The 27,256-nt window shown below is 36.3% G+C and overlaps 1 protein-coding gene across 1 annotated transcript in view; it reads right to left on the bottom strand.

The window, feature by feature from the left end:
- STK32B (serine/threonine kinase 32B) overlaps window positions 1-27,256 on the bottom strand; it is a 145,407-nt gene that overhangs the window by 49,904 nt on the left and 68,247 nt on the right. The window contains exon 4 of the mRNA XM_085223486.1: window positions 15,294-15,467. Coding sequence (XP_085079612.1) covers window positions 15,294-15,467 — 174 coding nt within the window. The remainder of the gene's footprint in view (window positions 1-15,293; window positions 15,468-27,256) is intronic.

The following is a 27,256-nucleotide window of genomic DNA, read 5'->3' as shown; positions in this document are numbered from 1 at the left end:
AAAGACCTTCAAGATCATCCAGTCCAACCATCCACCTATCGCCAATAGTACTCACTAAACCATGTCCCTCAACACAAAATCCAACCATTCCTTGAACACCTCCAGTGTCAGTGACTCCACCACCTCCCTGGGCAGCCCATTCCAGTGCTTGACCACTCTTTCAGAAAAGTAGCATTTCCAATAAGGATACAAAAGAAGCAAGATCCAAAGACCCTTGAAGTCAATGGAAGGACTACATTGGCCTCAGTAGATATTGTTTAATCCCTAACAGTTTTTCTGTCTTTTTTTTTTTCTCTTTAGTGCTGACTATCTAACAGTCTGTTTCATAGGATAAATCTTAAAAAAAAAAAAAAAGAAATATACATGTTTAAGTAAGTTCTTCTATTTTCTTAATTATACAGCTTATTTCTTATATTAATATTTTTTCTCTAGGCACCTGAATTTACTGTTTTTTGCTTCTGACCAACATCTTTCCTTGTTTCAAGAAATACTCAATGGTATTAAAATACTTGTTTTAAAACAATTGTATTACTTTTGGAATAGGAATTAGAGGGATAGGAATTAAAGACTTTTAATTGCTAAAGACCTCTGATTGCTGGTTCACATTCCCCTCTCTTAGTTGTCACTAGGAATCACTGCCCTGTACTGTCCTTTCATAAAAAGACCTTCAGAGCCATCTGCTCCTGCTCTAATGAATGCCATACTGTGATGTGACTCTGTGAATCACTGTAATTTTGGAATTTGAAGATTTCAGTAGAATGGGAAATTAGTTGAGAACATGTGGTGGTGGATCATGATAGATCTGGGAAGAAAAAAAGCATCTTGTAGCTGTTTGTATGAATCTGGATCAATCAATCAAGGTGCCACAAATAGCACTAAAGCCATCAGAATATTTAAGTTCAGAAGTAGACTCTCACAGGTCATGATGTCTGGACATCATGATGCAGGAACAAAGAAACATTTTCTATTAAAAAAAAAGACCAGAGGTTATAGGTGTGGAAATGCAGAAATAAGCAACTGAGATGCTGAAATCTCAAAGTCTTGAATTTTATCTGTTTAGAGTTGGATTAATTCACTCATAGCCAGAGGCATGTTACAGGGACACATTATTTCATATTGCGTGTCATTTGCTGAGCTGAATTATTTACAAAGAAGTATGCACCTTTTTTAGCTGTTTTTCTCTTGAGTAGAGAGAAAATTCTTACACAGTTGAGATTTGCTAATTCTGCTTGAAAGCAAAATAAACTGTTATTTAGCACCAGGGTGTGAATGTATTAATTTATCTTCTGAGAAGCAAGGGGTGAAATAATTGACTCAGCCAACTCTGCTATTCCCATATGAACTTTCTGGAGAACTCACTGTTGCACACAGTGTCAAAGGGTAATGCTTACAGTGCACTGTTCTAGTCCAAAATGTCAAAAAACTAAAGTATTAGCTAGTCTATGCTCTATCCAATGGAACTTATTTATTCAGTCCTATCTCCATTAAGGAAACAAAAAATCTCAAATTTTTGCATTTCAGACTCCAAGTAAGACATGGAGACAAATTTGTAGTTTTGCAGTGATTTACCAAATAGAGTTTCAGAATCGTCAAATACCAGTAGAAATTTCTACTGATTGCTCTTTTTTTTTTTTTTAAATATGAATGTGGATATGGACAGATAGATACCAGATATCTTTAAAAATATTAACTCCTTTCCCTGCAGAAAGACTCAGACTAACAAACAGTACAACTTGTAAGTAACTGTTATTTTATCAGTGTGTTTTAACTATTGTAAAATATTTTAATTGCATGTTCATAATACTCACAAAGGCAAAAACTAAATTTAAAAATTAATACAATCATACAGAATTCTGTGTAAAAAAAAATCAGTAAACATTTCAAGGCCTGAAAAGTATTCAATATAACTGAAAAAACTTTGCCAAGATTCTATACTTTCAGCCTCAAATAATATACTTAGCACCAAGCAGAAATATGTAGGTTTGTTATCATACAAACTGTGACACATTACTAGTGAGATTTAAGTGCTCCAAATTTGGTTGGACTTGCAAAAATAAACCATTTTTTTAATTGGGCTTTACTATTTAAATTCTTCTGTATTATTTTAAATCTTCTATTTTCTCCGCAAGTCCAGTTTCCAAGGCTTTAATCCAGAAAATAAATGAATGGATGAATAAAATATATTCATAAATGCTTTCAACTAATTATCTGGTAGTATCCAGTCATATGATGCTAATCAGAATTCTATCACGATTTCCCATTAAGAAGTTTCCATCTTGTTTGGAAACAAAACCATTCTCTGATGCACAAACAAGACCTAATTGCTGCAATAATCATACAATTAGCATAAAAACACATTAATGAAGGTTGCTGAGGCCCCCCCCTTTGTCAGTTTACCTCTAAAGAAAGCATGGACTCCCAGGTCCAGATTTTGGATTGTTATACCTATGGAAACAAGTTACTCTGATGCCAAGTGTTCTAGTACCAATCATTCCTTTTTGGCTTAATGCTTCATTTTAGCAGGTGTCCATGAAGAACTTAAATTTTCTTATCACTTGCAGTAGTCATTTTTTTTATAGCTCTTAAAATGATGCTAGTGAGGAAGCAACCCAAACATGCTAATTTACAAATGCTTCAACTGGAACAATCTTGTTATTTTCCAATTATATTTCCATTTGGAAACTACAATTATGAAAATATGTTCAATTCTCTATTTGTAACAATAGGTGGCAGTAATAAAATCTTCATTTGTCTGTATAGCCAGTGGTCTTGGGAACACTTTCAAGTATGGATTAGAGAAACAACTGCAGTATATATTGTTATTATGGGTTGAAGATAACAGGCCAAGGAACATGAATTTTATATGGAGCCTTTCACTTTTCTGAGTACATACAGACAGATAAGTCTTCTTTGGACAGGTTTGGCTCCTGAACTTGCATAGGCACCAGATTAAAATAGAAATATTTAATGCAGAACATTTTGTTATATTCTTACTGAAGATCCAATATGATTATCTGCAGTTGCAATAATAATAGATGAAAATTCTTATATGCTACAAAGATTATAAAGATTTGACTAAAGAAATATGTGAACCTATACTTTGAATCGTCTATGTTGCACAGTATAATATTTAAGAACTGTACCACAGTGCCTGTATAAACTGAGCTTTTGCATTACACAACCCACACTGTGATATCCAGGATTTCTCTTGTGGATACAGAGGTTCTTTTCTAAGCGAGCATTACCCAACCGAAATGACTTGCATGCAATTCAGTGGTTAGCTTTCATTTTCCCCGAAGGACTCAAAATGTAGTAAAGTGTCCTTTACTACAGACACTTTCTAGAGCTAATGCTGGATGTACCTTGTGTCTAGAGCACTTGCATTTTTGGATGTCTGAGATGAACAATAGTCCACACTGATGACATGGTATATCATGGTGGACTTCATGCACAGGAAAAGGAAAATGCTAAGGTTTCAGGTTGCCAGTGAGTGCTAGGGTAGTCATCTCTTAAAGGCACCAGTGAAACATTCCATCAGGAACATTTTCTGCTGCTCTGAGATTCAGCAGTACAACATAGCAGGGAGAAGGGCTATAGAATGAGCAGAAAGCAATCATACATCCGCAAGTGATGCTGTCTTGTTCTTTCTAATCCGAAATCCAAATGCTAGCATGAATGCCAGGTTCCCCACTACCTTCACTATTATCATCATTTCCTTAATAAAGTATTAAGTATTTAGTCCTTTATTTATCAAACTGACCATCTTAGACCCTGTGATACATGCAACAAAAAGATACACAGAGAGGAGTCTGAATACATTCCACACTCAAGTGAGCTTTGACATCCTTTGGATGCTTCCCATTCTGATTGGTTTTGCAGATTTAACATACATAAAAGTGAGTTGCAATAGCACAGGCTGAAAAGTGCCTGAAAAGAAAATCCTATTCAGTAAAAAATTAAAAAACCTGAGCTGCTGCTACCTGAACTGGCAGGTCTTCTTGTGAAATACACCAACAGATGTGTTAATTCTATGAAGCAGAAGGGTAAATACCAGATTTTGTGCTGCATTTCTTCCCTCCACATTTCCCTAAAATTTCAAACACAAGTTTCATGGCACTTTTCTACCTCTAACATAGATAGGTTTATCCTAGGTGTTTATATAGTAAATTACTATATAATTATTCTGAGAATAGCTTTGGATGATTCTAAGGACAAACCCTTACAAAGAAACTCCCACAACAATAAATATGCATATTCTTGAAGCTTGTTGCTAAGAGTAGATGGGACTAGACAGGATAGAGATGACCAAATACATCACCTTTTAAGGAAGACTTTCTATTCTAAGAGAAGTCAACTACATATTGCTTGGAATCCCACAGCTAATTATTCCAAGAATTCTTGATTAATCTGCATAAGGAACAAAAGATCTGCGATAGTACTTGAGTTCAGAGGCAGTAGTAACATCATCATAGTTAAGATCACTAGGCAAGAATACTGTGATGTTGTGATGTGGAGACGTTTTTTAGACAAGAGTCTACAGATAAACTGTTGTTACAGTAATGCTTAGTAGTGAAATTATTATAAGAGTTGCCACTTAATTCAAAGAAAATTGAAATTGGGTGCAACTCAAGATATTTGCATTAGCTGCTATTATGTAGTAGGTGACTACATTTCCATTTTTAGTGACTATATGTCTAGACAATACAATCACTGGAATGTAAAGATTCAGTTGACTAAATATCTATCTTTTGATGAGTTGAATATCTATTTAGATTCTGTTGGCTGCGTTGAATAGGTATCCACTTGCTCAGAGAGCTAATTTAAATATAGATTCCTGCATTTAGATCTTAGTGAACCATTGAATAAGTTATAAGTTTTTAAAAACATCAGAAACATTTAGCATGCAGCACAGGATTATGAAAACAACTAGGGATGTTCTCGAGTCAAATTATTGTAACATGTTATCACAGAAGCACAGGCAGGTACTTAAGCCTCTTGCAGGAGTCACGCTTCTGGCACTCATTGTCTCGTTTGACGTCATCTCACACCACGAAGAGTGCAATCCTTCATGCATGATGAATTGAGCCATAGTTAAAATAGTATGTATGGCTAAGGATTTTCTTACCCAATACCATCAAATAAAACATCCTTACCATTTTTGCAATGAAAGTGTCTGAAGCTCTGCATGGCCTTCTCTTAGGATGTGGTAATAGAGGAATGTCTGAGGATGGAGCCTGCTGGTTCCTCACTTACTTCCAGATCGGTGTTCATCACAATTCCAGATGTGTGGCAGCTGGGGGACCTGGCACTGCCAGACAGAACTGCTCTTATATAGCTGGAGACACATTTCATCCCCAGAAGATAAAATCTTGTCTGATAGAAGGAAACTGGTAATCCAGAATTCCTTAGGAGGGAACAGCAGGTAGTGACTGAACACCACCATTCTTGTCAATAACTAAAGAGTTACACCAGCTTGATGCATGTGTTCAAAAATCTAGACAACAAATACATAATAACTTAATTTCTCAGTTTTCGATCTCCTATGCTGTATCTTTTTGGCTCTGTTTCTTCCAAAAGCAAATGTCAAATAATAAAGACTGGATGAAGGACTGTTGACTAGAAATGGACATCCTTGCCTACATGCTCATAATTCTTAATTTCAGCAGTGGAGATACTCTGGGACTAAGGGAAATAAGCTGATACTTTAATTAGTGTTCAATTCTCCATACATGTGTAAGTCCATATGTATGCATCAGCATCTGTCTGTAGAGAATTTCTGTGGCTGACAGTTGGTTTGCTGATGAGAGTTGAAGAATCACCACCAAGGGAAAATTCTGCAGAATCTCAAGTCCCTGTAGATTTTAAAGGCAGAATGCTAGATAACTAATACAATTAGCATTAAAGCTGAGAAACACAGCTTTCTGGCAACAGGTTTTCACCTCAGCAAGTCTTGCTATATTACTGTTTTGTTTACTATATTACTAATTGTTATTGATTATTAACAATAAATCAATTACTATTTATCAATATGAATTCGGAGTGGACCTCCAAAACACTTTATGAGTAGACATAATGATCTGATGTGTTAACAAAGACCAATTTTTAATTTTTTTTTAGCAACTTGAGAGAGCAATATGTATTACCCATTTTGCCTGTTAACCATTACCCTGTTTCATAGTGCCTCTTTCTCTCTACTCTCGCTGTTCACTCCTTAGTTGCAGTTTCAGGGACAGTCCCTCTCCCAATAGTGTTTCCCTTGCCCACACACTACTCCATGCTCTGCATTCCCCAGTTTCTTCTTCAGCGCTCCTGGATCCTCTCTGGCCATCTCCACATTTAACAAAGGAGATTCTGTCAATATATTCCACTTTTATCTAATCCCTGGAAACACTCCCAGATTGCCTTTTTCTCCTCCCAGTCTGCAGAGAAAACTACTTCTCTTATCCCTTCCATGGTTATTCCCTAGCAACTTCCTGAAGTTCTTGAACAGGGACATGATACCTTCAATTTTGTTCTTCCTTGCTACTGTCTTCTGAGGAGTAGCTAGTTGAAACCTCAGCCATTTTTACTGTGAACTCAAGGCCAGACATCCAGAGCTTAAATAAAGTATGTCTGACCAGTTTGCTTTTTTTACACTATTAAAAAAATGGATATCTCCTGCTCTGTTATTTTTCTTGTAGTGTTTTTGTGTTTTTTTTTGTTGGTGGTGAGTTTTTTGTTTGTTTGTTTGTTTGTTTGTTTGTTTTTAATAATTTATGAGGCCTTTTATCATTCCAGTTGCATGGCACATCATGGATACTGATTGATAACTACTACATAGAAAGATGAGATTTTGAAGAGTGCTTGTTTTTACTAAAAATTGACAGGGTTAATAAAAGCATAGAAAATTTTGAACTTTGAACCAGAAAATACTTATAATCTGAGCTAAATCTTTGAATGGAATATAGACAATAACAGTATAAGAAGAGGGAACATACTTCTACTGTAAAAAACTCATACTTAACTTTTAAAGTGCCTCCAACCCACACACACACAGAAGTGTCAAATACGCAGTATAACTGAAATAAATTTAGAGAGTGTAATGTGATGAAATGAAGAATAGACACTGTGAACCAAGAAAAGGAGAAGCTGATGTTTTGTACTATTTTTATTATTAGACTAGAGAGCAACTCTTAATCATGCAACCAGAACTGTGCCAAAATTTCATGTGCATACCAAGATAAAGAAAGTAATGTGTGAACAAAGAAGATATAAGTTTGTTTGAAAAAAAACTTCTAGAGAATTGCCTTGAAGAGCACCCATAAAGTATGTTGAGAATAAGTGTAAAACAAAAGAGTCAATAAGGGAAGCAGAACTAAACATTTGGCAATCTGTATCTTAGTTACAGGCCTTGCCTTCCAGTTGTTTCAAAATGTAATACTCTATTAGATGATCACTGTTATAACTTCCCCTCTTTCTCATTCCTCCATGTAGCTGTTCAGTAAAAAAAAAAATGTACACTGGAATATCAAAGGTGTGTTGAAAGCTGCCGAATGAATTTCTAAGTGATGACGGAAGTTTAAACAGGCAATATCCTTTAAGGAAATGTCTTCTATTGCATCTCAAACAATCTTCTCAGTTCCTGAGCTATAAGAATACTGCAGTCATGAAGAATTAATGTAAATGTGCACTTTTTGCCATTTGCACTTTCTGTCATTTTGCCGTATATTAAAATGTAGCTTACACTGTAAGGAAATATCCAAGGGAATGCAAGAACACTCTGTGTATGTATTGCTCATCCAAGCTGAAGAATGATATAGTCATTAAAGTCAGAATAGCAGAAAGAAGCAATCATCAACCTGTTTCTGTTTGCTCAGCCTGAAGTATACAGACTTCTTATTTCATATTCCTGCTCTCTGTCTAAATACTTTAATCAAATATACCAGATACAGATTAAAAAAACGCAAGCACACTGCATACAAATCTGCTGTTTTTATGGACAGAATGTACCTGTGTACAGCAGTGATGTCATGAAATTTCCAAGACACTATTAGCAATCTCAATATGCTACCAACACAGTGACCCTTGCTAGTACACAGGAGTAGCAAGTAGATGTCCGTACTAAATTCACTTAAAAAAATAGCAATTTCTTAGCGCAGAAAAATAGCATAAACCAAGTAATATTTGTGGATGGAGACCTGACATAATCTTGAATATACAGCTCTGCTTCTACTCTATCAGCTCTCCTACTTCAGCATTTGGATCCACAAAATTTGTTCATGCTCAAAATTGTAAAACTGAGGAGAGAAGGAAAGAAGGAAGGAAGGAAGGAAACCATATAACTTCATTATCCATGAATGGAGTGATAAATTGTGGATATGAAGAATATATATACTATTTTAATACATACCGTATGTCCTGCTGAATACTTAGTATAAAACTTCTCTTACTTAAAGTTAGTTTAATAAGAAACAACTGTTAAAGAAACCCAGAAGAAGAGAAAAAGCAGTAACACAGGCAGGTGATGGCAGCTAGTTTAAAAGAGTGTGTGCTCTTCAGAAACTAGAAACAAGGAAAGTCATAATGCCAGAACTGACATGCAGGTAGGTTTTGTGAAAGTATGCAGACAGACATACATGAAAAAGCTAACACAATAATATGCTCGCTGGCACAGTGACTGACAAATGGGAAATGCAGAGCGTGGAATTGGCTAGCTGTTGGCTGATGTCTACACAGACTTCAAGGGTTCCCTTTGAGCACACTCCAAAGAAAATCTGTGCTGGGCTCAGGGCAGCAGTGGACATGCTGACATCTCCAGAGTATCTGCCTATCACACTTACCTACAGCAGCAAGCTTTATGGCAAAGAAATTCCCTGGCAGCTTTTTATTATCCATTTGCATTTGTACCTCAAGACATGACAAAGAATCCAAATTTGCCCGGCCCTTTATCTCTGTACGTCCTTAGAGGTGAAATTACTACAGAATGAAAAATTCAATGGGACTGATTTCTACTGGTGTAGAAACTTTTCAGTGCTGTCCATAACTGCCTGATCATCACCAGTTACTACTTATGTTTCTGCTTCTTTCCAGTGATTTCTGGTTCACAGGTTGCTTCAGAATAGTAAGAAATGATCTTTTACTCTTTTGAGTCACCCCAAAAATCATTTAGAGGTTTTCTTTCACTCACTTAATGCTGTCCTGTGAACCTAACAGTTTTCCTTTGTACTCAACTATGGACAACATAAAGGGCTGATTACTACAGTAAGTCTGAAGTTATAACTAATTGGAACAAATCAGACATGCAGGAGTCCATAGTACTCTAATGATGGCATTGGGACTTTAGAATTGACTATTTGAATTTATTTTTAATTGATTTATAGAAGAATTAGTAAGAATGATACTCAGCATTAATATGTAGGTTTATCTGAAAATAATGCCTCCAATTAATTTTCATGGAAATTACAACAGATGTAAAGAGCACAATGATACTATTTGATAGAGCAAATTCTCAGCTACAAAACAGTACTTTTCAGGATGGTCACCAGTATTAGCTGTGCAGTTTAGCCAGCAATGAACAAGGCCTGCAAGCTGTGTTTATAGAAATATGCACCAGTAGAGGTGACACACTGTCACTATCACCACATACACCACTCACCATCTCACTGTGCTCACATTCACTGTTAGGTCTCCATGAACATTCAGCAAGCACTGATGAATGTCAATGAGTCCCATTTAATTCACACAGAGGATTTCAAGGACACACCTACTTTCATCTGCACTTCCATGTCAGACAACATTTTGTCAGACTGCCCCTCTGCTGCCAGCTATCCCACAGCAACAACATGCAACGGAATATTGGTTGGAAGGTTCAGCTTTCTACTGTCCTTCCTACTGGAAATTTGTTACCCAATGATAATTGGCCCAGTTCACTCTATGGTTCAGATCTTCCCTTTCCTAATTTTGATCAGACACCTAAATTTTAAATGATGTGAGGTTTGTGAGTAGAGTTTTCCTTGACTAAGCAAAATATTTCATGCTAGCACACTGTTACAACTTCTCAGTAATGAGAAGGAGGATGAAAGAAAGGACCAAGAGTCAACTTCATTTATTCACTTCAAAACTGCAAGGAACTGAACAGTTCTCTGTTGACTGCAGGGTGGATTTCTTAGCTATGGAGTATTAAACAAGAGAAGGCATGGTGGGTGTCTTCTGGTATTTTCCCTGAGTGATGAATGTAGAGCACACTAGGTCCACAATAGAGAAGTATATCAGTGCCAGTGGCAGGACTGGACTGCTTGGTGGGGCACCACACATCTCAGCTCTTTTATATACAGGCATTTTTACTTCATTAGTCACCCAGTCTATGGATATTGAAATTTCACTGTGTTTTCAGATCAACTTCATTTGTTTGCGTTATACCGTCTCATCTATCCAATAATTTTTCTTTTACTCTTGCCAAACTTGTACCAGTAATTTGTTCTCATAGGTAAAGAATTCCATTCTAAAGTTGAAAGGCTTGTCCTTTGCTTATTCATATCTGGTGATATCTAATTCTTTCTTTACTGACTCAAATTGTCATTAAAATTCAAATAATTTTTGTGCACAGAATTTGTAAATGTCTTTCTTTTTGATCAGTGCTAGTTCATAAGCATTCAGCAGATTTTCTGTGCTTCGTATTTGCATGGCATTTGTTTTAGCTGGTTTTGATATACTTTCTAATTTGCTTCTCTTTACATAACTACTCGTGCAATTTCTGTAATTTGTCCTTGAAAATAATGTGGCCTTGCACTTGTTTAAAGAACATAAGACAATGAAATGGAAGAGACTTGGAAAAACAGATGAAAAATATTCAGTGAACAGACCTCTTGACTTGTCATGATCTTTGGGAGTATGTATGAATAATAGTCGCAGTACGATTATTGGTTTTTTTTTCCAGTTTGTCTACTTCAGAATCTATAGGCTACTCTTCTTAATAAAAGTGATTATAAATATGAACTGAAATTTGTAAGAAACTGTGTCCTAGTAAGAAACTTGTCCTCGTAAGCCCCAGATTGGCACCATTCTATCTGTAACATCTGCAAAAATCAACAAAGCAAGAGGTCTTTGTTTTTAAATAATTTCCAAGGCTTATTTATTGCTTACATACTAAATGGACAGTTTTATGAAAGGAACATTTAAAATAAGAGTTTTTACTTCTGGAGAGTAGTCTTGTGAGTGAAAGACTACACTATTAAAGAGAGAGGCTTTCATCATTCATTAGGATGTATTATCTTATTTCACCAGACTGCTCGACACCTTAAGGACACACTGGTGATGAACATGAAGTTCCTACACTACAACACTGCCTACTAGTGTTGCACAGGACAGTACATCTGGCCTAGCCTTTAGCAGCAAAACTCCCTTACTTTGCAGCAGGACACTTGGTAGAGTGACACATAATCCTCCATTTGTCACCATTTTCCATTATTTTCTGCCTAACTACCTGAACCAATTCTGTTTTTTCAACCTAAGATTTAGTTATATACTTATGTTATGTATACACACACAAATTATTTTACATTTTTAAAAAATACTGAAATTAAAAAAAGCCAACCAACTGGGCATGCAGATCAAACATAGAGTCCAGTATGTCAAAATGGTGATGCAAAGTTACTGCAATTTCCTTTCCAGACATTTGCTACAGCCAGCTTCCTTTCTGCCCAGATGAAACTAAAGAAAACAAGCAGTGATGTAAAGTTGCAAGGGCAATGCAGTTAACATTTGCCCACTTGGAAAGAGAAAACCTGATGTGATCAGTATGGGTGCATTACTTGGGCAGCAGGAGCTGTGCTGCTCTGAGCTAAGGCTCTGGCTGCAAGAACATCCTGGGAGACACAACTGCTGCTGGTGGAAGAAATAACTGAATGAAACTGTGCAGCCTACTTCAGTGAGGAAGCAGGTGGTTTTATTGAAATATATGAACAGAAACATTCGTGAAAGGAGGAGGCTGAGTTACTCAAGTCTGAAATAAGTTCATTCAGGCTTTGACAGGAAAATTTCTGTCCAATATATTATTCACTGATATTATACAGGCAGCATGGGAAAGAATACATTCAGATGTACAGTCTTGAAACTTGATGTCAGCTCATGCAGAGTGCCAGATTTGATCCAGCATTTGAGAGCAAGTGAGACTACGTGAACTGTCAGAAGCCATTCTGTGTGCCCTGGATCCAAAGGTCCATAAGAAACACTGTTCATCCAGGTTTTTAATGATTTGTTTTAAATTTTAAAAATGTGGAAAAAAAACATTCTAGCAAAGCTGTGAGGAAATACAAGTTTGTGACGTAGTTTTACCTAATAGAGATGTCTCAATATTAATGTAGCTATTATGTGAAAAATTTGCCCAGAGTAAGCTTCAGATCATAACTTGAAATTTATCACATTCTTTTTTTTAAAGTGCTTATAATTCTGGCTGAACATCTATGTAATTGGAAATATTTACAACAGAGCTGCAAGAGAGACACACAATGCAGCATTCTCTTTTGTGACATAACAAAACTGTTTGCAGGATTTTACTTAGCAAATATGGATTTATATATGAATATGCAATTAATTGGCAATTTTCATTTAAAAAAAAAACAGAATAATAATGGCTTTTACACAATTAGTGTTTAAAGTTATCTCTGCAGAAACCATACTTGTATTTCTGAAATGATTGCCACATTCAAAATATACGTAGCAAACTGCCTCAGCAAATGCAGAGGCATTGCATGTTAACTCTCAAGGGAACTGGCATAGCACCAACCTAGACACTCATACATCCATTCACACGTGCCTTATAGCTCCTGTCTCCCTCACTTCCACCTCCTTTTCTAGTAAATTCCTGGGGCTGCAGGCTAATCCTTAAAAATACCTTCTGTCACTTTTCTGGATGCAATAGTAATGGAAACCTGTACACATTTCACACACATCTGTAAATATTGAGAAGTTCAGTTCCTAACTCACACATCATATATTCAGCTCTTTGTAATGCCATGATTTGAAAATCCACCTACCCAGTCTGATGAATCATTCAACCACTCTTTGTAGCACAGAGAAAATTTAGTAGTGGGCTCTCTCAGTGATTCTGTGACTCACTAACCTTTTTTTTGTTGTTGTTGTTATTGTTGTTGTTGTTGTTGCTACTAACATGCTCATTTAAAAGTGAAAGATCCAATACAGTTTTGTAGGTTAACTCCTGAATGCTGACTAGAAGGACTTTGTCATAATGACAATGCTGAGGTTTGCTTCCACTGAGCATAAATGCCAGCCAGCTCATTGGTTTAATCTGTGATTGAGATTGGGTTTTTGCAGCAGTAAAGCAACAACAACATGTTTCCATATGGCAATACTGTTTGATCAGCTCCTTAGCCAACTGAAATCAGAGGTGCCAGTACTGTTGGAGTGATTTGTAGCAGCTGAAGACCTGGCATAGCTGAGGCCAGGGGTACAGCAGCACATGATGGATATTCCTGAGGAAATAATTCCTTCACTGATACATGGATCATCTGGGGTGTTCTGGGACATGGTGGGAAGGTGAGAGCCAGAATGCTCCTCGTGCCATAGTTGGGTGATACGGGCAGAAAGCAGTGCAGTGCAAGTGCCATATTCAGGTCCCAGTTTCTCCCCAGTAGCACAGTGGGATAGAAGAGTCAGATCCTTCACATCTTAAACAACAATCCTAACAAAATAGCCAGTGAGAACCACCACAGCGTATAAACCAGTTATTTTAATGTGTCTCATGTTGTAAAAATTGCCAACATAGAGTGAAAGCAAAAACTCATCTCTGGAAATTGACACCAAATGCCCACAACCAGTTCCAGCTAGGATCCCCACTCCTCCTGCCTGCCTGGGTGCAAATCAACAACTGGTTTTAAAGTCAGTGATGTTACACTGCACTACAATTAGTGCAAAACAGGAAATTCAGTAAAATTGTTTACCAGCCATGATAATTAATGCAGAAGAGAACAGAACAGTCTTGCCCAATTCCTCAGTTGAATCATGGCAATGCATGTCATGTGAGAAAAAAACTACAAACAGACACATTGACTTAAATTTAACCCTTCATTCCCTCAAGACATCCACCAACTTCAAAGACTATTCTGTGAAACATATTTAAGTCACAGGCTTGTAATAAAATACAAGTTTTAATTACAAACTAGATTCTTTGCTTAATGTTTTGAAAGCCTATCTACATAAACTGTCTCATTAAAATGAAGGTGAGAAAAATGCTCATCAATTTGTTTTTCACTGAGAACATTCTTCAAGTCAGAGAGACAAAGGTCAACTGAAATTCTGAGCCTAACTTTTAAATTACTCAGTGGTAAAGGAGCCTGTATGCAGAATACACAGAAATGCACAACAATGCTTGCAACATTTGTATGCTTTTAATTTCAAGCCAAAAAATTGTTGCAATGTTTTCTTGGATTTTGTTTTGTACAGTTTTGTTTACAGAGGATACATCTACCACTGTACCTCAGATTTGAGAAATTTGTACTGAAGTTCCCTCTTCAAAAGTCAGATCACACTTTTTATTATCTCTTTATTACAAAATCATGAGGCAGCTCTGGTGAGCAGATAGGATGAAGAGCATCAATTAAAGCATTTGGAGAAATTTGTTTGTACTTGTCACTAAAAGATCTATGGCACAGTTCAGTTCCACTTGCTCTCTGAATCTCACATCCAGCTTTGGCAATGCAAAAAATCAATTTTTCTGTTTAAGCCAGTGCAAGCCAAGGAGAAACATCCTGAATTTCGCATAAAAGGATAAAATAGAGGATTGAGCCAAACATCTTATAACTTCACAGTTGCTGCACTAACACAGAAAAGAATTTACCCCACTGTCTCATTTAAATAGGTAGAAAACAAACAGGCCTCAATACATAACACGCTTTCTGACATAAATACTATGATTGCCATCCATTAAGCAATAAAAATAATAGGTTGTTGTAATTAAAGGAGTGCAAAAAGGACACAACACCTATTCCTGTTCCAATTCATTTCTACTATTTCTCTTCTTTTTCCCCTTTTCTCCCCCTCATCAACCTAGTACAGAAAAGTCACTAATTCCCAGCATTTGATGTTCTGAACTTTCTCTCATATTGTTGTGTGAAGATGTTGCCCCGAATTTACAACTTCTTTGTGTTCAGGAGAACTGAGGATCTGGAGAATTAAAATCAAATTAAATGCAGCCAGAAGGATGTTAGATGATGTATTTAGATGTAAACTGACACGTGATAAAATTCCTTTGGTTTGCAAACAGAAAACAACCCATCCCTGAAATGAAATTCTCTCACCTGTGAATGATGTGGTATCTCTGCAAATAATCCAGGGAAAGTGCCAGCTCACAGATGTACAGTTTGACGGTTCCTTCGTTAAAGTGAACGTTCTGCTGCAAATGGTACCTGAGGTCTCCTCCAAGCAAGAGATCAACCACCATGAACATGTCTTCTTCATCTTGAAAAGAATACCTGGAAGAAGTAAATACAGCTGAGATTTCAGGTCAGACAAGCAGTTGCAGCATGCTCTAGCATAGCTCTCAGAAGTAGTTCTGTTCAAGGCAAGTTCATGATTTGCTCAAAAGGCCCACACTGATTTCTCCACTGTGGCAGTCCAATTCCATGGCCAAACTTTCTTTGATTGCTGTAGGACTCTGTGTCCAAGCAGAGCTTGGGTCACTGCAGCACAAGTGTTTTAACCATAACTAAGCACCTTAATGTTGATAAACTGCATTTAAAATACTCTTTAGTTTTCTACATTTTAACAGAACCGTATAGACATTCAGTCAGCAAAATAGCTTATTATGTAGTAGCAATAAAATAGAAGACCTTGAAACATATTTGGTATTAGATGTATCTGCCTGTAGCGCAGTACCTATGGAAGATAACTTTACAGGATCAAGAACTGCTGTCCCAGTGGTATATTCCATATTCAGTAAATATACACAGCACCATAGCTGAGTATTTTCTATAGCTTCTAGCATAATTCCAAATTCAACAAGAAATAACACTGCAGTTTTGCTGCTTAACAATACATTTTTTTTTCAGCCTGCAACTTACATCTTGGAAAATGACAGAGCCTTCATGATTACCAATTAAATTCTTTTGAACACTTTCCCAGAACTGCACACTGAATACTATGAGGGCCAAATTCTGGTCTGATTTAAATCCTGTAAACCCAAGAGTGTAGCCAGCCAATGTGTTGTGTACACAGAGCTCGGGTAAGCAGGATTTTCCATCTGTTTCTACTTACCTTGGATAATCTGCCATCACTCTATTTTCTTCCAATCTAAGTAAAATGATAGAAACTCACTGGTTTTTATTTCTGAATGCAGCTAAGACACAGTGTTTTAGATTTCCCAAATGGGGGCGGTGTATACCTTATTTCTTATATGAAGTCACTTTATACTGGTTTGAGAATTCATTTTGTTGTGAAGTTATATTAGCTTACATCAGATGTGAATACAAATGGCTGAGAGGTGATCCAGAATGATAGTTCCTCTTCCATCATTTTTTATCCCATGAGATGTGTAGTATATGTTAGCTAGAGATTCAGTTGTTCTGAACTATAAAATATATAAGGAAATGAAAAAAAAAAGAGTAGCTTTGCAGGAAAAAAAGTCCAGAAAAGTCTATATTAGATTATTTTAACTGACAGTTACAAATAGTTTTCCTTGCACTCACAGGCCTGCACTTTCTGAAATGAGACACTGTTTAAGATTGCCACAAATGGTTTGTTATGAATTTAAATGTTTTCTATTCTTTCTGAACACAGATCTGAGAAGCAAGTGTCTCTAGGTTACATTCCTGTATGCCTTCCAAATGCTGGGAGGTGAAAGCCATTTTATTTGCATTAAGCTTACTTCTCAGTATGTCAGAATCATAAAGTAGTTGGCACAAGGTATCTGCTCACCTCCAGAGACTCAGAATTTCAGCACACAAGCACTGAAAAGAGAAAACTTCAATTATATTCAAATTAGTCTGAATGTTATGCATTGCTGAGCCTGGAGCAATTGCAAAAAGACTAAATACATTGTTATGTTTAACGGTCTTTTTTCTTTTTTCTTTTTCTTTTTTTTGATACTGCTTTATTTTTAAATGAAGTAGCTGTAGCTTTGAGCAGATGTAACGAGAAATGTTAACTTCTTTTTTCAGCTACTACTTAAGTAAAGAGTAGATTTTGTCTGGTTCCCTTTTATGTTATAAGAAAAGGAAAAATAAGTGAAATAAAAAGCCACTGATTGAAAATTCTACTTAAATTTATAAATAAAATACTGCATCTAGTCCAGAATTAAAGATTTTTCATGGTGTCTAGAATCACATGTACACTACACATTGGCTGGCTACACTCTTGGGTTTACAGGATTTAAATCTGTCATTTTGATAGAATGATGTCTGCTCAGGCACAGCTCTTGCAGAACTCCAAATCTCCTCTCTTTCACTTGGAGCCAGACTTTTCTCCCACTTTTAGTGATATGTATCTGTGGTGACTGCTGATCTTGTCAGAAGAGCCATGTATTCAAATCTGTGTATTTTAGATGAGAGCTGGATAGGTCCAGTTTGAAAGAACGGATGCTATAAATGGATATGTGTAGTATACAGAGCAGACATTTTCACCTGTGCTGAATTATATCACACTTGACACACATCATCATGCGTGTGTAGCCATGGATAATGGTATTTCCCGTGCACAGTCGGTCCAGTTGGCTCACAGTTGTGTGGGTGGCATTTCTCCAATTATCTGGATCAGAGCAGAGTAAGATAAAAAGTGATGGAATAAGACCATTCCAAGAGATTTTCTGGAAAGTAGATGAATTTATTCCAGTGAAATGATGCTCCTACAGCCTAGAGGTGAGTATGTTTGCCATGGACATGGCAAACAGCAGAAGGCCCCTGGAGTTGATTGCAGTTCCACTAAGTAGCTCCTGCAGATACAGGTTAATGCAGAGCAGGAGCAGCTCCACATTTCACTGTGCAGCTGGGTAGTCCAAAATGCTGTGGCTTGTGCTGTGTGTTAAGGACTCACAGGACCTGGCATATCACCTTCTGACCAGCTTTGTTTGTCAAGATCACAAGCAGTTTTGTCCTCTGTCTATCTACCTTACACAAATCCAATATTCATTCTCTACACAAGAAATGAGCTATTCCCTTTTAGCTTCCTGCTTTTCAGTATTTCAAGAAATAAGTGGTTTTGATTTATTGGTCTAAGAATTGAAATTGACAGCAAGTGAAATATTAGCCACCTGAAAAAATGAATTTCTGAAACCATTGCTGCAGGCTGCGGAGGGGCTGGTGGCAAATCGGCCCTCTGGAGATTAGCTTTTTGAGTAAGCACTATAATTTTACTTCTGCAAGCTTCTTATCTGATCAAAAGCAAATGACATTCAAAAAGGCTGATTGGTTTTTAAGTAAAATCAGAGGTTGTTTGGGATTTTTATGTCAACCAGGTAGCTGAGAAATACTGAACGAATTACAGCCTTGTGACCAATATTGAGTACTACATTACTGCAAAATATATTACTATTCTGCTGTAAAGCCAAGATTTTAAACCTCTCTGAATTGAAAGAGTAAGTGGTTTAGAGTAAAGTTCATTTTTTCTTTTCCTTTTTTTTTTTAGAGTAGTGTAATGAGCCTGTTGTAGGATAACTATTCTAATTACAGAGCTAGCCTCTGCTTCCCCTTGCTTAAAGGAAAGTTTTAATGCATTAGAATAAGCTTTCTTCAAATTAAGATAAAATAATAATGCCCCTAGCAACAGTGAATTGGATTTTTTATTATCTTCAGAGTGGAAGATAAATTACAATTGAACAAAATCTTCCATGGAAATAAACTTAAACAGAGCGTGTTCTGAGTTAGTTATATCAGTTTTCTTATTTCTATCTGTATATTTGTTTTAATAATATCTCTTATTGTATTTATATTATATTTTTATTTGTTATTTGTATCTCTGTCTCTCTACAAAGGCAGTTACAGATTTATTATTAAGATAACTTTTCCCCTTCATACTCCATCATCATATTTAGCTAGGGTAATTTTTTGTAGAAATCCTTCTAGATGAAACACCCACTATCCAAAGTTTTTCCAGAGGAAAGGACATAATGATTGATATTTTGTGTTCAATTTTAAGAGTAAAAAACACATTATAAAATTTGCATCATTGAGCCAAAGCCAAACTTCATAAATCCAAGGTGATCAGTTAAAGCAAGACACGAACAGTTCAGATATTCAGATGAGATCTCTGCTCTTTACTGAATATGATAAACGATCAAGAGTTGGTCGCTCCTAATTAGAAAGTTAAAGAAGGATCATTCTCTGGTTTTCTCTTGGCAGCCTTAAGAGCGGGAGGTAATTTTTTTTAACAACATGAAGCCTTCAATGATTGCAGATTTTTCTGTGTGCTGGAAAAGCAGACAGAATGTAGCAGAGCTTGAAGTTCTCTTTCACAGAATCACAAAATGGCCAGGGTTGGAAGGGACCTCAAGGATCATGAATCTCCAATCCCCCTTCCACATGCAGGACCACCAACCTCCCCATTTAATACTAGAGCAGGCTGCCCAGGGCCTCATCCAATCTGGCCTTGAACACCTCTAGTGATGGGGCGTTCAATTCCAGAGCAATGCAAAGCACAGAACTGCAACAGTGCACCGGTTCCTAACTTTACAGTCAAAACAAGAAATGCAGTGGCTTTGGAAAGACCTGGCCACATGTCTCAGTGCCTTATGGGGTAATCTCTGTCAGTTCTTGTCAATATCTGTTGTAGGGCTGCTTAGTATTGGCCTGGATTAGCAAAGCCTTGAGGAACCTTTCAAACACAAACTCTAAAAAGGAAAACTCATCTCTAACTTGTGTGACTTCACCTTGTCCAAGAAAGGGCAGGCAACAGTTTAAACTCATTAACTGGTCAGAATGGTCTCCTTCCATGAAATCATGTGGCTGCATCTAGGCTGCCTAGTGGAATCTCATGGAAATTTCTCACATGGGTCTGAAGACAGTGTTAGTTTTAGCACCTTGGTGCTGTCCAGTTTGTGTTTTTTAAGGATAGAAAATCAACATTTTATCTTTCCTTTACAAAGTAAAACACAGAGTCTTAGTATTCCTGCAAAAGGTCAAACCATTGAACAAAAGAAAGGGTTAATTGGTAGTCTACAATGAGGTGTATGTATCAGTTAACAGAGAAACATAAACAGGTTTTATCTGAGTATATAATAAAGAACAATTACAAAATTAGGAAAGTTTCACTGTTTTTGCCTTTAAATCTAAGGATTTTTTTTTGTTATAATTAGTAAGATAGTATGATAAAAACTAGCAATGTTAATCTCAAAATTTTGGTTTGATTGCTAAAATCAACTTCTATGACATTCAAGTATAGGTTGGTGTACAGCACTTCTTAATATTCAAAGTCATCACCAATAAATTTGTGAAGTTATAGGCAAATTATATCCTCACCATGAACAAGTAACGTATTGCCCTGTGATTAAAAAGATTCTGCTGCAAAGGGCCTATGTAAGAAGACGACATAATTACTGCTCACAGTATCATTATTTCTTCATATGTTTGCCTTGTTGTGTTTTTTCACTAGTCCAGTTTGTGTAACTATGTTGTAGAATTATTCTCATCAACTGTTTGGCAGTAATAGGGCCACCCAAGACTTGCTGTACTGAAAACATACACTTTAGTCAAGCACACTCAAGTCACTTAAAGACTTGAATAATTTGGCACTTGACAAAAATCTTTACACTGAACAGCTAAGGAGAGAAGTAAAACAAAGGTGCAAAACACCTTGTTACATGTATGGAATAGTATAATATAGGCATAGCATAGGCTGCTATAAATGTAAGTGTGCATTAAGTATAGGTATGAGAGCCATAAATAACAACTTTGTTCATTCTTCAAGTCATTACAAACTTGCCTGTGTTGAAAAGATAAAATGAAAACTATTATATACGCTATGAGGGGGAAAAGCAAATATTTATTTCATAAAGAAAGAGACATTCAAACTGAGCAAAGAAATGTCAAGTTTGTGTTCACTGCCAAGACAAAGACAAATATCAAGAGAAAAATAACTCAAGATTTATGAACATTGTAAACACAAGTATGCAAGTATTGTGAAACGATGTTTGAAATGTTCCTTCGAAACATCTGTTTTGGTTATATTTCTGCAGATTTCTTTTGCCCTTCTGGAAAAGGGGTAAGCACTGGTTATTGCAATTTGCAATTTGTGCTTGCAAAATATTTAATAGAAGCCTATTGTTGCAAAGAAATGGAAATACTTTTCTTTCCAAGCTCAGAAAAACAAAAGTAATTTCTCCAAATGCTGTTGAGAACAACAGAAGATTACTTCCTTTATAAATATGTAAAACATACCTTCCAAGATTATGTTAAAATCTTCTGAGAACAGAAAAATTCTTCTATAAAAATCAGTTGTTTATGCTTATTTGAAATACCTTATCAAATTCTATCCAGATCAGATGTGACCAAAAGGGATAGCTAAGAAAATTGTCTACATAAAAAATAGCCTGAAATGAAATTGAAAGGTGCCAGGAAATTCTGTCTCAAGAAAGATAGAAAGAAATGTGTTGCAGACTCATTTAGAATGGCATATAATTATATAACCAATTATATAATATAATCAATTAACATTGGTTTGTCGATTAAAATCAGTTTAGTATTCATCCACACAAGCTTATTTTCTCTTTTCAGGAGGATGAGGAGAGAAGAGGCCACAAACTCTCTGATGTGAAAAACAATTCATTGCCACGTGCACTAACTCAACATTTATCTCAGCCAGGAACACTGCTACCACACAGCAAGCAAGATGCAACAAAGAGTAATTAACTAAAGTTATGAAAAAGCGAGCTAGCTGAGGATGAGGTCATTTGAGTTATGGGTTATGCTAATAACTGTGGATGCTCTGGTGCCTTCTCCAGTATAGTAGAGAAACTACACAATCAATTTTTTGGTTTTCTGTATTAGAAAATGCTTGTATCATTCAGATGGTTCCTCTAGAGTGGAGGTGGACAGCTTAGTCAGGGGCTGCACAAGACACATAGTCAAGTGAGATACACATTTTTTATATTGTTATTGAATGGTATTCACTGAACATCAAAAAAAGACTCACAAATAGTTTAGGTCAGAGGGGCTCTCTGGAAGCCACCAAGTTCAATCTCATACTTCATTACTGAGAGAGAATTTCAAACATAGGTCAGGTTGCACAAGGCCTTATCCAGCAGAGTTTAGAGAATTTCAAAGGATATAAATTTTCCAGCCTCTGCAATGAGATTGTTCTGGCTAATCACTGAATTTTGAAGAGAAATGTTTTTGCTTATATCCAGCTGGGATTCCCCTTGCTGTACCATATCATTTGTATCACTTGCTTTTTCAGTGGGCATCTCTAAAATTGTTTTTTCTCTATCTGTAAATGTTCAGTGATGTTCAATGTTGACATCTTTATGTCACCATCACCACTGCCTTGAGTAGTGGAAGACTGTAATTAGTTTTTTTTCCCCTCAAATTTATCTTCTTTTACGTCTTTCTTCTGCAAACTTAACAGTCCCCCAGTATTTCCTTGCATGCAAAATGATATCAGAGAATATTCTGGTTTGGGAAAGAGCTTAAAGATCATCCAGTTCCAATCCCCCTGACATGGGCAGGGTTGCCACATTCTAGATCAAGTCCCTGTCCACCCTGGCCTTGAATGCCTCCACCCCTAACCATCTTAATGGACCTCCATTGGACTACCTCCAGATCATTGGCATCTCATTTGTACTAGAGGACCCCTAGCTTGGTATAGGACTCCAGGTGGGACATACAACTCTCTGTCACTGGCAACTATGCTTTTGTTACTGACTCTTAGGATGTGCCACATAGTCTTTTCAAAGACTATAAGGACACGAGAATAGAGCTCAGCAGCATCCCATCCTAGCCCTGCTCTTTAGCACAGCAGCAACAATGCTTCTCCAAAATGTAATTAACTTGTGAACGAGAACTTTTTCCAAGACAGACCAGTGCAGGAATTAATATGTGACACTTGCTTAAACCTCCACATACATTTGTTTGGGGCATAGAACGTTAAAAAAAAAAAAGGGATGAACTTTTGATGCACTGTGAATGTCTGAAAAATCACCAAATCACCACACTGCAAGCAAATTACTCTGACAACACTTTTATGTATGTGATCCATTTTTCCAAGTGGTCCATCTCTAAAAGTACTTTCTGATAATTTGTTTTTCAGGAAAAAATTAATTACTTTTCTGTCTCATTTGCTCATACACTTGTAGATTTAATGGTTGAGTCTCATGATAAAGGCGAATATTATTAGACCCATGATAAAGTACAACTTGCAAATGAATACAAAACAGGCTCACATCTCATTCTGTTTGTTTAAGATATTTTAGTAGAGTTGAACTTAATATCATAAATGTTAATTGTAATTGTTCTGTCTCAGCTGGCATGCCTGCTTTCACCAAGCTCATTCAGTCTTACAGAATCCAAGTTGGGTTCAATCTTCATTAAGCTGTTGGGGTTTTTTTTGTTGGTTTTTTTTTTTTGGTTGTCTTCCAAGTGCTTTATCTTTTATATATATTTTGTTAAGGGGATTTTAAAAAATCTCCACTGTCTCCCGTGCTATGCATAGTCTTCTTTAAATAACATACATCACAATTACACGTGAGATCTCTGTTCAGGTTGAGTGAGCAAGAGTATACATAGAAGACACTTGGGATTTCCAGATATTCTTATCTGAATGCAGCATCTAAAATCCATTCAGCTGTATCAGAGATGTGTTGTGACTGACTATACTCATACTTAGTGAATGTTCACCAAGTTCTTAACATTTTGTGTTATAGTCAATGCTAATTTATACCACTTCATATGCACATGGCATTACAGCAGTAGCAATTATTTGTATAGTAGCAGCTAGTCCCCTGCTTGTCACAAACACATCCAATTAACACAAACAACAGACAGTATATATGAAGGACTCAGGAAAACTACTTCTCAGGCAAACAATGCCCCACTACAATGACCTTGAAACCACAGGAAAAATTTAGAGCAAGAACTTACCCGGGGAGGAAGGGAACAAGAAAGAATTCAGTGTTGGACCAAATAGGTAATTAAGGAGTGTGTCTCTTTTTTTATATGAGAAGAGGCAGAGAGAGCTGAGACTGTTCAGCCCAAAGAACAGAAGGCTCATGGTGACTTGTATAAATATGTATGAATGCCTGAAGTAAGGGAAGTAAAGATGGAGCCAGATCCTTCTCAGCAATGCCCAGTGACAGGACAAGAAGAAACGTATACAAAACATGTGAAATTCCATCTGAACACAAGAAAACTCTTTTTCACTGTGAGGGTGGTCCAAAAGTTGACAGAGAACTTGTACATCTTTCATCAGTGAAGACAGTCAAAATTCAACTGCACGTGGTCCTGGCCACCTACTTTAGTTGCAGGTACCCCTGCATAAGCACAAGGGTTGAACTCGATGAACACAAGAGGTTCCTTCCCAACTAAGTGATTCTGTGATCTTCTTATTACACCACCTAACAGACTAACACTTAAAAATGACACTACCTACAAGAAAAAGAGAATCAGATAATAGAGTTCAAGCAGGTATTTTTCTGGTGGAGCATATCCTTTGTTTCCCTTCCCTCTTTCATAAAATCTACTTATATGAGATTCACAATATTTCATTTAGAGGAAGTTTAAAAGTAATGTTGCCAATATTTCTAAATAAAGATTTAATTTAATTACTAAACAAAGATTTCAGGATCAAATAACACAAGGTTTCAAAAATTTAAATCTTAATCTTGGCTGGGGCAACAGGTGCTATTAGAAAGTCATTTGAAGGCCTAGTCTCAAGTGAAATCCAAAGTTTGGCAGGAAATCTATTTATAGGTTACAATAAATGAACTTCAAATCCTCTATTTTTAACTTCAAACACTGTTCTGTTTCAGAAATAATTTTACATAGATGGTTTTTCAGGCTTATGAAGCAAAAACACATCAAAGTTTCAGTACTCACCATTAAGCTTCAATCATTACTAGATTTAACCTTCAGCACATAAAAAACTTAATGGAATGAAAAATAAATGAACATATGTGGGAGAACAGGCATAACTCTTTGCTGTATATAAACTCAGTTACTGCAGTAACTGCATATATGTATCTCTGAGTGAAGCTGCATGAGTTAAGAGACTTAAAGTAGTGGTTTCCTTTTTTTATCTGTTGAGGGATAAACCAAGTTTTCTTCTGAACAACATGAAAACCTTCATTTTTCTTTTTATGTGATGGAAAAAAAAGGAGGCCAGGTTTGCTCTGAACATATTCACCTTGTGTATATAGTTGTCTCTCTAGAATTGGACAGACTTTCATTTACAACCCTCCCTCTGCCTGACGTTGTAGACTAAAATCTCTCCTTGTATTGCAATGAATGATTTATCTTCTTTTGCTTTTCTTAGGAACACCCAAACGCTTTTCAGCCAGTTTCTCACAGAATGTCTGCCCTTGGTGTATAAAACCCAGCACTTCAAAGGTTTCATTCAAGCAGCGTCTTTTCTTTCTGATATCTTTCTGAAGATAAATTTGTTATTTTAAAACTGAGGTGCTGAAGTGCAATACTTTCAATCATATGCTGATGCCCACTAACATTTTCAGTGAAACTGGACATACCTCTCAATTAGATGCATTCAATTTTTAAAAAATAAAATGACAAAATAAATTAAATGAGTTGGAAAACATTGTTGAATATTTACTATCTCATTTCAGACATATCTTCTAATATAGCATACGAGTTATTTTGAAAGCTTTCCAGGCCCACCAAAGTCACAGTAAATATCTGAATAGTAATGTGAAGAATATAGTACAGAGAAGACCAATCTTAATGTCTAACTGTCATTTTAACTGAAGACAGAAACCTGTTTGCAGTTTCAACTTTAAGATAATATTTTCTTCATAAAATTTTCCTTATGATCATTTATTTGAGAATGAACATAAGAAAACAGCGTAATTTAAGTCATCCTCCAAGCAGCGCAAGGATACTTTAAACAACTTTTTCATTTTATTGTTATCACCTGTACACCAAATCCAAGAAAAACTTGTGAAAACATAGAAATACAGAAGTTTTGGTTTGCTTTCTAGAGCTTTAGTCACAGATCCAATTGGACAAGATGAGTTGAACTCAACAACTTACTATAATTGATCTACTTTAGACCAAGTTTTGACCTGACTACTTTCAGGCAGTTTACTAAGGCACTTTGGGTTAGAAGAATAATTTCTCTAGGATCACTATGTAGTAAGAAAACAGTTCCGACTATAGATATACTGAACTGCTCTCTAGAGAGCCCTGCCTGGTATCTGAAATCAGCCAGAAAGAATTCAAATCCTCTAGAGCTTGTCTCTTCTGTTTTGGGAAGTCTTTAATATGATTAGTACATTACGTTAATCTCTCCATTTTGGCTGCTAAAGAGTGTTCAAGAAACATGGAGATGTGACACACAGGCACACAGGGACATGGTTAATAGGCATTGTGGTGATAGTTTGATGGTTGAAATGATTCTATGATGATAAACTTTTTTTTAATTAGTTAGAGCAAAAATAAGATGGCATTCTGATTTATGATGGTCTTACAAGTGTTGTCCCTTGGCAGAGCTTTTGGGGATGTTTTTTTTTTTCAGAATTGCAGTTGTGAAAACTGTGTTAAAAAAGCTCTTTGCACATAGAAAATCACTTTCTTCCTCTCAGCAGAAAGATAAGAGGTTTGATAAGGCCCTCAAATCCTGGGGAAGACTATGCCTCTAGTGAAAAAAAAAAAAAAGAAAGAAAAATAATTTACTACATTACATTATCCAACATCAGTGCCACAAATTAGCCAGAGCTCTGAGTAAGCCAATGCACTCTATAGCTGTCTAGATTCTAGAGCAACCAGGGGAATGGCAGTGATTGCGTCTTCCTTATTCTATCCTCCAAGCAGAACACCTAGCTCATATGTAGGGAGAAAATGTGTTGGATCGACTTGTCAAAGAATGAGATTTTATGATCTCATCACATTAAAATAATAATGAACTTTAATTCTGCCTGTTTTCTCTTTATTTATTTTTTCTAGGAGCTGCTGTCAATGACTCACTGCTCTTTACTCATTGTAACAGTTACCAAAGAATGATATTTTTGGTATTTCAGTGTGCTGTTGAAGAATACGAATAATCAAATCTCATTGCCATTCTTAGATTTAGCATCTTGTTTACCCAATTACAATTATAATCACATTAAATG

Source organism: Meleagris gallopavo, chromosome 4, assembly GCF_905368555.1.
Source record: "Meleagris gallopavo chromosome 4, MGAL_WU_HG_1.1, whole genome shotgun sequence".
Taxonomy (NCBI): domain Eukaryota; kingdom Metazoa; phylum Chordata; class Aves; order Galliformes; family Phasianidae; genus Meleagris; species Meleagris gallopavo.
Note: the sequence above shows the minus strand (reverse complement) of the source record. Positions and strands in the feature narration are given on the sequence as shown.